Raw genomic sequence first — 14116 nt, 5'->3', positions numbered from 1 at the left:
CACCAAACATTTCTGCTAAATGCACTGCCTTGTTACTTTTTTTCTTCTTTTTTTTTTAACTGGACTCTCGCCTGGTCTCTTAGCACTTGCATGATTTGTTTAATCATGTGCTTTTTACTTGAGCCAAGATTTTTTTTCTGTTACAGTACATTTTTGGAGTGCATATCTGTTTATTCCTCTTTTGGTAAAATTAGCTATTGGAGAAGAGGATACTTGCTTGTATAACTACTATAAAACCCTGTTAACGTTGTCACCAGATAATGACAGCTCACTGAGTACTTCTAGAAATCATCTTCATGAATGAGAAGGCCAGAAGTTGACCACATCATAAGATTAAACAATCTGAGAGACCTGCCAGAGCACCCCACTGTACTGACAGAGAAGCACAATAATGGCTGTATCTAAGCTCTTTTGTCAGACACAAGAGGTCACGTGTGGAAACACTGTCCCAGCAGACACAGTTCATCATCCTACATTAGATTAATTATTCTGTCTGAAACTCATGCTGGTGTCTAAAAAGAATCCTCTGCCTTACTCATTATCAAACTGTGTTTATAAAAACTGTGGGAACTTAGTAACATCATATACAGAGACAAAACTAATTCTCTGTTCCCTCTTGATTGATGATGTTTATTTTAATGGTTGCATTTGTGTTGCACCTCTGTGAGCTTTCTTGACTGTTAATGGCAAATACATTACTTTGCCGTGAAGTCATTGAACATACTTCTGCCTAAGTAGTATTACAAACTTAGCGTAGTTTCTGTTAGGAACAATTTATCTGAGTAGAAACATACATTTTTTGTTTTATGCTCGAACTTCAACTGTGGTAAAAAAAATATATACACAGTAGATAAATCTCCAGAAGTCTGAAGCTCATGTTCACTTTTAACATTCATGTGTCATGATAAAAATGCTTTCTCTACTTCTGGAAAAGTGGCAAGACATTAGAAGTAGTATATGGATTGTATGTACTAACTCAGTTCCCTGTGAATAGTTTTAAATCTGAAGAATACATAGAATCAACATATTTCAAGCTTCTGAAATAATCTCCGCTATTGTTTAATTATGGCAGCAGCTCTTAACAGTTAGTATCACAAAGACTGTTCATATCATGGAATAAATACTATTACTTGTTCCTTGTATGATAATTTGCAAGAAAATACTGGGTATCAGACAAGCACATTATGCTAAGAACAAAGTTTACAACAGTCATTTACTGAAAACAGGGTAGGTAGGTATAGCTTCTGTACAGGTATACACCTCCTTTGCAGTTCTGTATTTCAGGTATCTTGCATCTTTCACAACTGCAAGGAAAAGTATTTTTTGTCTGAATGGAAAAGACATGAAAAAACTACAGAAACAACAAGGTCACGGCATTTAATGCAGAGGTCTGCAATAAGTGTTCCTTCCCTTCCAGCCGAGTAAAGATACATAGCATAACCATTTAGCTACAACCACTTCTGATGCATGACTTCAGACTTCTCTGATTACAAAGGATGAAAACAAAAACCACCTACCGCCACCACATACACACACTCAAAAAAAACAAAAAACAACAAAACAACAAATCACCCACCCACAACCAACCAAAAACAAAAAACACAAAAATTTCAGATTTTCACTTGTCTGCACAGAACTTCATGAAAAACTAAGCAAATCTTTGGGTCCCCAAACCATTCTACACGACTGTGCAGACAAGAATTCAAGGATACCTTGAATATATCTAGCATATTTAAAAGTATTGTAGTAAGAATACACCAGAGCAAAAGACACATAGAAGCAACAGAGTCCAGTGTACCTAAAGGGGATATTCTATTTTTATCTCTGCTAGCATCTGAGAAGAACAATAACACCCAAAGATAAAAAAAAAATCACTAAAAATTTCAGACGAACGCTTTAAGTTATCTTTTTTTATTCAAAATGACGGTGTTAGTTGCATGCAATAGCACATGCTGCCAATGCTGCACAGCTGCACCCACAAGAGGCAACTAGAGCACCTACCTGCACTGATCTGAAGCAGGTTACTTTATACCATCTACACCTAGTGTTACTTGCAGTCATTGCTGCAGCACCTGATATGGCTGTTAGGAACACCATGTGGATAAGCCTAGATGTGAGAAATTGGTTTAGTGCTTTATAAATAGCACATATAGCTTTATATATTTCCTATTATGAAATAAATCCTCTATTTGGTACCTTTAAATAATTAAGCCTTAATTACATTTCTCTGCTGCACCCAGAGCTATCTATCACCAGTAGCAGCGGTGGCCCAAGAGACTATACTGCGCTCTGCACTTCTCCTTCATTGCAGCAATACATCTTCGGCCAGGGAAATACTACGCTGGCTTTTACACTAGTCGATGTCCTCTACTTAGTACTCTTTTACAACAGGTTGAGAGCTTAACACTGCTTCTTCCAAGTTCAGTTACTGCTGCTTGTCTGTCAGCGTGCTCTGTTCAGTGCCGGAGCTGTGCTTGTTCTTAAGGGACCTTCCAATGTATCTCCAGTACTCCTTTCGGATGGTGTCTTTTTCTTTAGCCAGAATTTCACAGAGCTAAGAAAGAAAATTGAGAGACTGCAGTGTTATACCAAAAGCTTAATTATCTTTATAAAATACAATCAAAGGATGGGTCAGCCAGTGTTACAGATACTTTTTAGCAATACTGTTTTATTCACAAGGGTTTTTTGTTTGTTTTTGCAGAAGTACAATGACTTCAAATTGATGCCAGCTCCAAAGAGCAGTTAATCAGCCTGGCGGTGAACAAAAATCTCCAGTCCTATTTCGGTTGCTACTGCTTCCTGTCACTCCTTTCTGTGCCTATGGCTTGCATCTATAATAGTATTCAGCCTACCGCATGATACAGTGTCCCTTGACAAAACTGTAGGCTATAGATCACTTGATTCAAACAAAAGAAGGAACACTGTACTTTTGATTCTCCAGTACTCCAGATGAGCTGACAGGAGATATTTCGTTGGTTTTCCTCTCAGCAGACTCTCCTGAAAGGGTTCTCAATTCAAGTCAGTGACCCCCTCCCACAACTTGTTAGAGCTGGTGCTATACAGGTACATGTTCTGACTTTTGTTTTATTCTCATCTGGGTGAACAGCTGGGTCAACCCCACTCACAGGACATGATGTATAAAATATATATGGTGTGAACACTACCCACAAACACTCTGGTCAATTCCCTTACTGTGCAGATGACATTGTCTTTTTTAGTGAAAGAAAGTGAAGAAATAGCAGCTTCAATGCCTGAATATATGAAGAAACCAAACTTAGTGAAATAGTATTAAGGGACATGAATCTGGGAGGTACAGCTACATTTATTTAGATTCCGGTCTTGGAACACAACAACGGAAAATTGTTGAGAGAGAACGATGTTGGAACACAGAGACTCCAGGCAAGAACTGCAGCTCTAATCACAATGAGTTCCAATCTGTCCCAAAGTGAGTGAAAAAAGTGAGTGAAAAAATTTTTCATATAAAAAACTACACTGCGAGCCACTGGATTCCCCAAATATGAAGCAAGGGAGATAAACAACATTGCTAGAAGTCATTTATTCCCTGTGAGGAATGGTGCCCAACACTCCTTACCGACATTCCTAGCATCTGCTGTTTTAAGCTAATTCCATCATTTGTCTTAGAAATAACTAAGAAGTGAAAAGGGAGCTTGAGCATCCAATCAAATACAGACAGTATGAGAACAAAATTCCCTAACCTACAGATTAAAAAGAAAGAGTTTATGCTACAAAGCTAGCATTGGAAACTCCTCTTATTCAAACATTTATCTTCTTCAGCAGGTGGTATTAGAAACCTTCCTTTACTACCTGGTGAAGAAAAATTACAGTGATTTAGTAACTGGTGTGTTACTATTTATAGATAAATAAACAAGACCCTTGTGATTATTTCATGTCCAATTCTTTGCAGTGCTGCTGTGATTAACAAGTGACCCGTTTGATTTACAAAAACTAATTTTGTCTGAATATAAAATGAGAGCAATAGACAGCAACCCCGAAAGCAAACCCAAGCTCTCCAAATGTACCTCTAATGCCTTGTTTAGCGTTTCTTCCTTGTTATCACACTGGTTTTCAAGCATATCTTCATAGATGTCCACGAGAAAGGCAATCAGATAGGGCGAGCTGTGGCTGGGCTGTAAACTCAACAGTTGTTCTAGCAGATTTGGATACTGAGAAAGACCACGATCCTGCAGAATCCTGGAACAGAGGCCAACACACTTCAAACATAATGCAAGGATGCAAGGATATCTGCTGTGAAGAATTATGGTTTAGTTACAACTCCTTTACTTGAAGATCAGTTTTGAAATAAAGGAACAAATACGAGCAAGGCAGTAAGTAGGCAGTGTAATTATAATGCGGCAATAATATAGCTTAATGTTGTAGTAAGCTAGTATACTTATGCCCAGCTCAACAGAAAGTACACTGAAAGCATGCTTGTTACTTTCTACTCTATGCTCTGGAGCCAGTAAAAGTACAGGTCTACTCTTCAGAAGTCCTTGCAATCCTCCTACAGGAACTAGAGGACCAGAAACTTAATAGAAAGATAGAGAGAAATTATGTATCACACCCTTGCAGAGGTTTTGCCTGTGGGTTTAAGCACAGAATCCTAGAATGAATAGCAACAAGCTTTTTCCGGTGAAGACCTAGGCACAAGGCATGAGGAGTCATACAGTTTATGGCACCTTCCTTTCATAGAAACTCTCTTTCCAACACAAAGGATGCTCACCCTTTTAAATAGTTCCAAGCACTCTCATTATGTGGTACTGCTGTGATCATCTCAAGCGTGTATCTGTGAGAAAAAGAAAACAGATCATGTATGCAGACACTAACAATTCTGTTAGAAATTGCCTGAATGTGCTCAGATACTCCTAAGCACATCCCTCCAGTCTGTATTTCAGAATCTTTTCGCAGATCACCTCAGCTAGTTTACAGATCAAAAATGTCTCGCAATATAATCACCACAGGCCTCAAAGAGGCAGATATTACTGGAACTGTTTTAAATTCTGAAGTGTTTCCATTTGTTGTATTTTATACATTAACAAAACAGCTCTCAAAATAATGAGTGTTAATGCTAAGAAACAACATGATATACTCTCCTGGTATGCTAAATGACTAACTTGTGTCTTTATGTTCATCAAGTCTGAATTCAAATGACAAGGGGCTGAAGAAACCCACAGTGAGATATTTTAATATCACTGGATATTGGTTCTGTACCTATTTGCACAACTTCCGTTAAGAGGCTAAGTCTAAGCAAGCCCCACAGAAAGGGGCAGCCTGAGCTCTCAGCTCAGAGCCTTCTGGTGCAGGTTCTGTTAGAATAGCAGTTAGGTAACTCCGCTACGAACAAAGCAAGAATAGGCACTGGCCATACAGTGGAAAAGCCATGTTTCGTCTTCACAAAACAGCCTCTACCTACTGCCTTTTCCACAGCACTGCCAGGTGTTCAGCTGACTTCTAGAGACAGCAGACATTGATAAACAGTTCTATAAGCACTACTGAAAAAAAAACCAACAACAACATATATTTTGTATATATATATATATATATATTTATCTATATATACAAACATTTTCTTTTTTCTTTTTTTTTTTTAAACACTTCTGCAGTCACTACCACAAGGACTGAGTTTATCAAGCAACAAGCAGCCCAACTACTGTTCTATAAAGACACTTGGGAAGTCTTAATCTTAGATAGTCTGATTCTTAAGATGATATCCAATTAAGATTATCTTGGTCATAGCATCACCTTGTTATACCATCATGTTATGTATCAAAGGAGGAGGGCAGCTCTAACTTTCACAGAGAAAAGGTTAGGTCTGGAAACATCCAAACCTAAGTTATGGAAAGGGTTCAGACTCATTAATTTGCAAGAATGTCATAAACTGGAAAAGAAGTAAAATTTACATTGGTTTTCTAAGACAACCATGAAAGGTGGTGGAAGGTGGGATCCTCTATCAATGACATACCAATTGACCTATTCACAGCCTCAGTACTTCTTCTAAAGAATAACTCAAAAAAAACCCAAAAAACACTACTTGTTCTCATTGCTTCCTCACTTTGTCACCTGCCAGTGTCACAGGTTTTCTGCAGGTTGATCCACTATAGCGAGTTGACTATAAAAAGCCAAGTTTTGCGCTCACAGTGAAGAGCAAGGTAGGAAGACACATTCACGAGAATAGCCTGTCAAGGTTAAGGACAGCGTGCCACCTGACAAGTCAGTGGCACTAAACACGTCTACATGTGCACTAACAATTGATCTACCGTCTGTGAGAGGAAGCCCAAATGCTACTTTAAAACAAAACAAAAAAAAAAAAATCCATGCCCACAACTGTCAAGGCCTGTCAAGGTATTCATTCACTTGCATATAATGGAGAATGCTTAATGTGGGAATGAACAGTATTACTAACTGGACTTCTCTGTCTAGGACTGCTGGATCATCATAGCCAGTGGTGTTGAAAATTACAAAGTATCTTTGGTTCCAAACAGAGTTGTTTCTGACATCCTCCCTCAGAAGTTGGTCTACATATTCCAGTTCGTTGTCCCATAACTTGAACTCCTACAAAAAGGGAAGGAAGAGAGAAAACCACAATGAAAAGGTTTTATTTTTTAAAACGCATTCTACTTCATACTAAGCTCTCTGAACGTTAGATACAAGGACTTTTTAAAAGAAATCAACACAAAATTCAAAGAAAAGTAAGGAAGAGTGTACAAAGAACTTGCTATGTTATTCAGTTACACACAATGCTATTAGCTCATCATTGAATTCACACAAATAAAAGGAAGCAGCTGGTAGCAGATATTTTTGAGCTTGTTTGCTAAAAGCTAGGTGATATCTGAACTCTACCACCTACTAAAATGCAATTGTTTTTTCCTTCAGCTTTAAGAAACAAAGTGCAGAATGCATTTAAGATGTAAAACTGCACAAGGTGAGCAGGTTATTTAGAGAATAAGCAATTCAATGTATACAATACCTGAATAACCCATTGTCTGTGTTGCCAAGCATGGTAATTTTTGGCATCCTGGTTAAGAATGTCAGCTATGAACTCAAGCTCTTGGGATGGATCCTGCAGCCACTCTACCAGCACTCGTCTATGATGCCTGATGACAAGAATAGGAAGCTATTTTTAGGATAGTCAAGAATTTGTGTGAATGTGTGGTCTGGATTAAAGCGGCATTTAACATCTGTACTACATACATCAAGAAGTGCTAGGTAAAAGAAATACACCAAAACATTTCACTTGTCTCTGAGAAATACACAATGCAAACTTACACCATCACAAATTCTATATAATTAATACTTTAACTACACATACTCACGGGTCAATCACATCCTTTTAGACAAGTTGTGTTTATCTGAAGTACCATGTTCACACTTTAATACTCATTCATGGACAAAATCTTCAGCAAAATTAATTTTTCTCACGCTACATCATTTTTCTAGTAATAACAACGTGGTAGGATGGCTCCCATGACCGGAGTGTTGAAATGGGAGGAGACTAGGAGGAGAGGGCTCTCTACATCAACAACCAGCTGGACTGCATGGAGCTCTGTTGGGGGACAGGTGAGGAGCCGACGGAGTATATGGGTTAGGATTAAAGGGAGGACAGGGCTAGGTGACATCGGGGTCTGCTGCAACCTACCTGGCCAGAAAGAGCAAGCGGATGAGGCCCTCTACGGAGGGATAGGTGCAGCCTTATGCTCACAAGCCCTGGTTCTCACTGGGGTACTTTAACCAACCCAGTAGCTGTCGGAAGGACACCACAGCAGGACAAAAACAGTTGAGAAGGTTTTGGAATACTTTGATGATTATTTCCACCTCCAAGTGGTAGAGGAGCCTATGAAAAGAGGTGCTGTGATGGACTTCTTTCTCATCAACGAGGAAGGGCTTGTTTGGAATGCAAAGGTCAAAGGCAGCCTTGGCTGCAGTGACCAGGAAACAGTGGAATTCAAGATCCTTAGGGCAGCAAGGAGAGCGCGCTCACAAACACGGACTTCAGGAGAGCAGACTTTGGCCTTTTCAAGAATCTACTTAGTAGAGTGCCAAGGGATAAGGCCCTAGAGGGAAGAGGGGCACAAGAAACCTGGTGAGTACTGAAGGATCGCCTCCTCCAACCTCAGGAGCGATGCATCCCAACAAAGGAGAAGTAGAGCAAAAATGCCAGGAGGCCTGCACGGATAAATAAGCAAGGAACTCCTGACCAACCTCAAACACACAAACACAGCCTACAGAGGATGGAGGTAAAGACAGGTATCCTGGGGGGAAAACAGAAACACTGTCCAAGGTTCCAGGGGCAGAGGTAAGAAAGCTAAAGCCCAACTGGAATTGAGTCTGGTTAGGGATGTCAAAGGCAACAAGAAAGGATTCTGCAAGTCCACCAGTGACAAACAGAAGAGGAGGGAAGCACAGGCCCTCAGATGAACGAAAGGAGAGACCTGGTTATGGGGCAGTGAAAAGGCTGAGGTACTGAATGTTGCCTTTGCCTCAGCCTTTACCAGCAGGGCTGGCATTTGGCAATTGCTGGTCCCAGAGGCCAGGCTGGAAGCAAGGAGGACGTACCTCTGGTGGGAGACGATCCGGTTGGGGAACACGTGAGCAAACTAGGGGCACGTAAGTCTGCGTGCCCTGATGGGATACACCCACGGGTGCTGAGGGAGCTGGCAGATGTCACTGTGAGGCCACTTTCCAAAATCTTTGCTCACTTGTGGCAAGTGGGAGAAGTGCCTGGAGACTGGAGGAGAGCAAGCGTCACTCCTGTCTTGCAGGAGGACCTGGGGAACTACAGGCTGGTTGGTCAGCCTCAGAGTCACCTCTGGGAAGGGGACTGAATTCTGGAAAGCATTCTCAGACACGTGAAGGAGAAGAAAATCACCAGCAGTCATCAGCATGGATTTGCCAAGGGGAAGTCAGGCCTGTCCCACATGACAAGCTTCTGTAACGCCACAACCAACCCCATGGATGAGGGAGGAGCAGTGGGTGTTGCCTTCCTGGACTTGCATAAGGCCTTTGACACCGCCCTGCTCGTAAGATCCTCAAAGACAAGCTGCTGAAGTATGGACTGGGTGAGCAAACAGTGGGGTGGGTTGAAAACTGCCTGAATGATTAGAGCCAGAGGGTGGCAAGCAGTGGTGCAAGGGCTGGTTGGAGGCCAGTGATGAGTGGAGAACCCCAGGGGTCACTGCTGGGTCCAGCCCTGATTAACATCTCCAGGAATGATCTGGATGATGGGGCAGCGTACCCACAGCACGGCTGCAGATGACACAGAACTAGGGGAGTGGTTGACTCACCAGAAGGCTTTGCTGCCATCCAGACCTTGACAGGCTGGAGAGGTGGGCTGCCAGGAACCCCATGAAATTCAGCAAGGGGAAGTGAAAAGTCCTGCACCTGGGGGAGAACAGCCCCAGGCACCAGGACACATTGGGGCTGCCCAGCAGGAAAGCAGCTCTGCAGAAAGGCCCTGGGGGTCCCAGTGGACACCAAGTTGAACGTGAGCCAGCAATGTGTCCTAGCTGCAGAGAAGGCTAACGGTGTCTTGGGCTGCATCAGGCAAAGTACTGCCTGCAGGTGGTGGGAGGTGATCCTGCCTTCCTCCTCAGCACTGGTGAGGCCACACCTGGAGCGCTGTGTCCAGCTGTGGGCTCCCCCATACAAGAGAGGCCAGTGGAGGGCCACCAGGATGATCAAGGCACTGTAGCACCTCTCCCCTCCTATGAGGAAAGACTGAGAGTTGGGGCTCTTCAGTCTAGGGAAGGGGAAGCTCAGAGGGGGTCTTGCCAATACCTGAAGGGAGGGCAGAAAGAGGACGGAGCCAGGCTGCTTTCAGTGGTGCCCAGCGCCAGGACAAGAGGCAATGGGCACAAACTGGAGCACAGGAGGTTCCATCCGAACATCAGGAGGCACTTCTGTGCTATACAGATGACTGACACAGGCTGCCCAGGGAGGTTGTGAAGTCTCCCTCTTTGGGCATGGTCCTAAGCAACGTGCTGATGACCTCCAGAGGGCCCTTCCAACCTTAACCATTCAGTAGTCCTGTAACACTGCTCTTTTCTTTATTTCCCCTCACTTGAGAAAAACCCTATGATAGGTAAGTGAATTCCAAGAGCCACTAAAAGAAAAAAAAATATTTTTCTCATGTATTTTGCCTTTTCATCAGTCATTATTGTTCTGTCACTTATTTTGACAGCTTAAAAATTTAAGTTAAAAGAAAACGACCTTTTTATCATATAATAATAATTGAGATTAGAACAAAGTGCTAAAGAGGACTTTGGCTGTGACAGTGATGCAACTCCATCTTACTCCTCTGCTTCTGGCACTGTATTACACACAGGGAACAACTCTTAAGAACCTTTAGTATCAATTAGCACAATTTATTCTACAGAATTAAAAAAAAGATCTGTAGAAACTTTAAGAACTGAAAAGAAAATGTGGTTTTTACCAGACTTGGTAGTTCTTTGGTTGGTCTTCAATAATAGCTGTAATGTACTTAAGTTCCTCATAAAGATCCTTTCCTAAGGACTGCAGGAGGACCCTCCGGAAATGCCTGTACAAAAATCAAGCATTCAGACACTGCAGCAGACTTTCCTAGAATTCATAAAAGAGCGTTTCTTTGCAGTTCTTCAGACAGATACTGAGCCTAAAAGAAGTGCAAAGAACTAAGCCACATATCCAGTCCTACTAAAGGTCATTCAATCACTGAACAGCAGACAGCTGGAATATGACTGGTTATAACAACATGTTATCTAAAATCACAGCAATCCTAGGTTTCAGGTCAACCTCTGTCTACCCACACTAATTTCATCATTGCAGAATCCATGGCTTTGTACTTGAAATAATGTAAGCTTTCTGATTCTATGCAAGATAGTGGGCGTAACAGGGGTATTTACTGGCATTCATGAGTTAAAAAGCCCTGCTTTGAGTATTAGAAATTCACTGCTTATTCACCATATACGTATTAACCAGAGAGATTTTTTAAAATGCACTATTTAGTATTATACAGCTATCCAGCACTGAAGCAGTAACTACCATACTTCCATGCCTCTTCTTGAAGTTACCTGAAGGAATCTTCACCATTTTGCCAAGGTCACGTTGTTTAAAATTAAATCACTTACCTAGTGAAATTCTTTTTATAGCTAATCCTGACTTTGCTCGGTAACATCCTCAAAACACAATGAATGAATACCAGTGAATCAAAACTAGACACGGAAAATAGTGAACATGGGCTTTCTTTAGAAGCTCAGTGGGAGTGTACAGCATTCCCCCGCATAAACTCAGCTAGTTGTGCCCCAATTATACTAACAAAATTGTTTGAGATGTAAGAGGCTGGCAATCAACTGACAACAGAAATAATCTTGGGTAATAATCTTAGTGATCACTTACCATACCGTGTAGTTTGCAGCATTTAACTCAATGGCATCTGCTGTTAGCTTGAAAGCTCTTTCACTTCTCTCATCCCGCTGCAGAACAGCCCGGAAGTAATCATAGACATCTCGAACTAGATAGATAAGAGCATCTTACCCAACAGTACGAGAAAATGGCCTGACTAAGGGGTAAGGTTAATGACCCCCATAGAGTTACTTCCTACAACTCCTTAAAATGATAGCTACATACTGATACGATATGCCTGTTGATTGAAGCCTCTAGTGACACTGGTATACTGAAAAGCTGCGAGAGTATCTTAAAACACACTATCTGAAAAATACCCAAAACAATCTGCTTTATGGTGCTTAGTCACGCTATTCCCCCAGATGCAGTAATTTCATACATGTCTCTTCTATACGTGGGTTAGAAATGCCTTACTGTGTGAACCACACTGTCTGCTACAGTCCTTGAGCTGCACGATTTTAAAATAAAATTTTGCCTATTGACACCTGACGTAAAGACTCAACTTCAGAGATGCCCGTTGAAAACATCACGTGCAGCTGCCTTCACATGTGAGATACTAACCACTTTCTTTTTACCTGGACAGGTCCTCTAGCAAATATATTATCTGAAACACGGAAACGTGTTACCTGGAACTAGTGTTGCTTTAACAGTGCTAAGGACAGATAAAAATTTAATCCCCTTATGTTTTCCCTGAAGAAAATACATACATTTACAACTTACACTTTTCACTGTAGATGATCTGAACCACGGGATTCGGCCCGTCGTTCTGAGGAACCGGTTCAACGTCTGCCCACTCCTTCCTGTCCCTGTAAACAAACTTAATTTACTTCCCTGTCCCTTTTGAGCCACACAGGGCCCCAGGCGGGCTGCAGGCGCAGCGGCGGCTCCCAGGGACCCTCTTTCGGGTTTGTTTCGGTGCCGGCACGTTGGGCGCCGGCCGGGAGCACCCGCTTCCCTCCGGGCCTCGCCTTCCTCCCCCCTCACCCCCCCCCCTCCTCCTCCTCCTCAGCATCTTCCTCATCCTCCTCCTCCCCCCCCCAACGCCCCACAGGTGAGGCACCGCCGCCAACCGTCACGGAGCGGAGAGGGGCGCCCCGTCCCGTCCCGTCCCGTCCCTGCCGCACCTGTAGAGCACGTAACCGGCATCTTCGCCCTCCTCGTCCTCCAGCAGCTGCCCGAAGCCGCCGCCCTCCGCCTCGCCGCCGGGCTCCCCCTCGGCCTGCAGCTCGGCTGCCGCCGTCCCCTCGTCCGCCATGGCGCCGCCGCCGGAAGGGGAGGGAAGGGGGGAGCGGGGACGGCGCCACAGCGCCCCCTGGCGCCGCGGGGAGGGGGCACATGCGCCGTGCGGCTGGGCGGGAGGATGGAGTCATCCCGTCAGGCGCATGCCGCTGGGGGCGTCGGGAGGCTGGGTGTTAAAGCACTGGCACGGTTGTAATCGACAGTGTTCACCAAGGGTCTGCGTTCCTATTACCTACGCAATGCTTTGTTTGGGCTGATATAAATATAAATCTGAACGACAAGAAGTGAAGGAAAAAGAGGCACTTCACAATCCAGCAGTAGTTCTTATTCCTACGGGGTCCTGCCCTAACACCAGTATAACTAGCGATAAAACCAGAGGCAGTGGCCCCAAGTTGCGCCAGGGGAGGTTCAGTTTGGAAATGAGGAGACATTTCTTCTCAGAAAGAGCAGTCAGGCACTGGGACGGGTTGCCCAGGGAGGTGGTGGAGTCACCATCCCTGGGGGTGTTCAAGGACAGGCTGGACGTGGTGCTTAGGGACATGGTTTAGTGGGTAACACTGGTGGTAAAGGGATGGAGCAGATGATCTTGGAGGTCTCTTCCAACCCTAATGATTCTGTGATTCTATGATTTTATGATCGGGGTTTGCAGGTGCAAGGCGTGAGACCAAAATCACCGGAATAACCCCACAGTATTACACGGGAAAACTGCCACAGGGGCTCTGGAAAACACTGCTACAGCAGCTGGTGTGAAAAGTTACAGAGCTGCAGGTAGCAGATCCCTAGCATCACTGATGCTAAGGCATTTAGGTGCACCTCTACCAGCAATATTCCCCCCACCGTGGAAACTCACAAAACGAAACCATTTTCGAGTTGGCCTTGTGACAGTTCAAGGTTGAGAAATTTGGTCTCTGTAAAAGGTGGTGTTGGAAGGAGGCCTTGAAACAGCCAGTTGTGACCAGTGGGTGAAACTGGGGAAGTCAGCAGATCCACTGAAGTGACGTTGGTCAGTGGGACAAAGCAGCTAGGGGAGATAGTCCTTAGGAAAAGCAGCTGACACGGTGTTACAGGTTTGCAATCCATGCCATGCTGAGATGCTTCAAAGAGGGGAGGGTTAAAAATCAGCAGAGCACAAGTGTAGCAAGGGCTGTGCATGTGTCTGCACCTCAGCAGTGCTGACAGGATGGTAGGAAATGATTCCACGTGTGGTGAAAAGGATTATAGTCTCAAAGTCTGAGGTGCCCAAGTTAAAAAGAGCTGTAGGTGTGTCCCTGGTTTTACAAAGATTTTACAGAAAGAAGAGTGGTGTCAGAACAACAAGAAAGGAATATAAAGACAGGGCTGGAAATCAAAACACAAGATCCAGGACAATGAAGAATTGGGCCCTCAGGTTCTTTTTGTGGCACTGAGCAGCTTTGTCTCCTTTAGGAAGTCACTTGACCTCTTGCCTTGCCTTGCCTTGCCTTGCCTTGCCTTGCCTTGCCTT

The 14116-nt window shown here is 43.5% G+C and overlaps 1 protein-coding gene across 1 annotated transcript; it reads right to left on the bottom strand.

Moving 5' to 3' along the window:
- Nucleotides 1–1895: 1895 nt before the first annotated feature.
- On the bottom strand, nucleotides 1896–12702 carry FNTA (farnesyltransferase, CAAX box, subunit alpha). Its single transcript, XM_080574156.1, has 9 exons — nucleotides 12519–12702; nucleotides 12115–12200; nucleotides 11389–11503; nucleotides 10448–10552; nucleotides 6986–7112; nucleotides 6422–6570; nucleotides 4742–4804; nucleotides 4041–4212; nucleotides 1896–2554 (listed from the first exon to the last, which is right to left on the bottom strand). The coding sequence occupies exons 1-9, from the start codon at nucleotides 12647–12649 to the stop codon at nucleotides 2426–2428; spliced, it is 1077 nt and encodes a 358-aa protein (XP_080430282.1). The 5' UTR covers nucleotides 12650–12702; the 3' UTR covers nucleotides 1896–2425.
- Between the last annotated feature and the right edge of the window lie 1414 nt (nucleotides 12703–14116).

Source organism: Anser brachyrhynchus, assembly GCF_964034855.1.
Source record: "Anser brachyrhynchus genome assembly, chromosome: Z".
NCBI lineage: Eukaryota > Metazoa > Chordata > Aves > Anseriformes > Anatidae > Anser > Anser brachyrhynchus.
The sequence above is the reverse complement of the archived record's forward strand: the minus strand, read 5'-3'. Positions and strand labels throughout refer to the sequence as shown.

Coding starts and splice junctions, on each gene's coding strand:
- FNTA (XM_080574156.1), bottom strand. CDS start 12,649: ATGGCGGACGAGGGGACGGCGGCAGCCGAGCTGCAGGCCGAGGGGGAG. Junction 11,504..12,114: donor GATCATCTACAGTGAAAAGT/GTAAGTTGTAAA, acceptor TTATCTATCTAG/TTCGAGATGTCTATGATTAC. Junction 2,555..4,040: donor CGCTAAACAAGGCATTAGAG/GTACATTTGGAG, acceptor TTTCTTTCTTAG/CTCTGTGAAATTCTGGCTAA.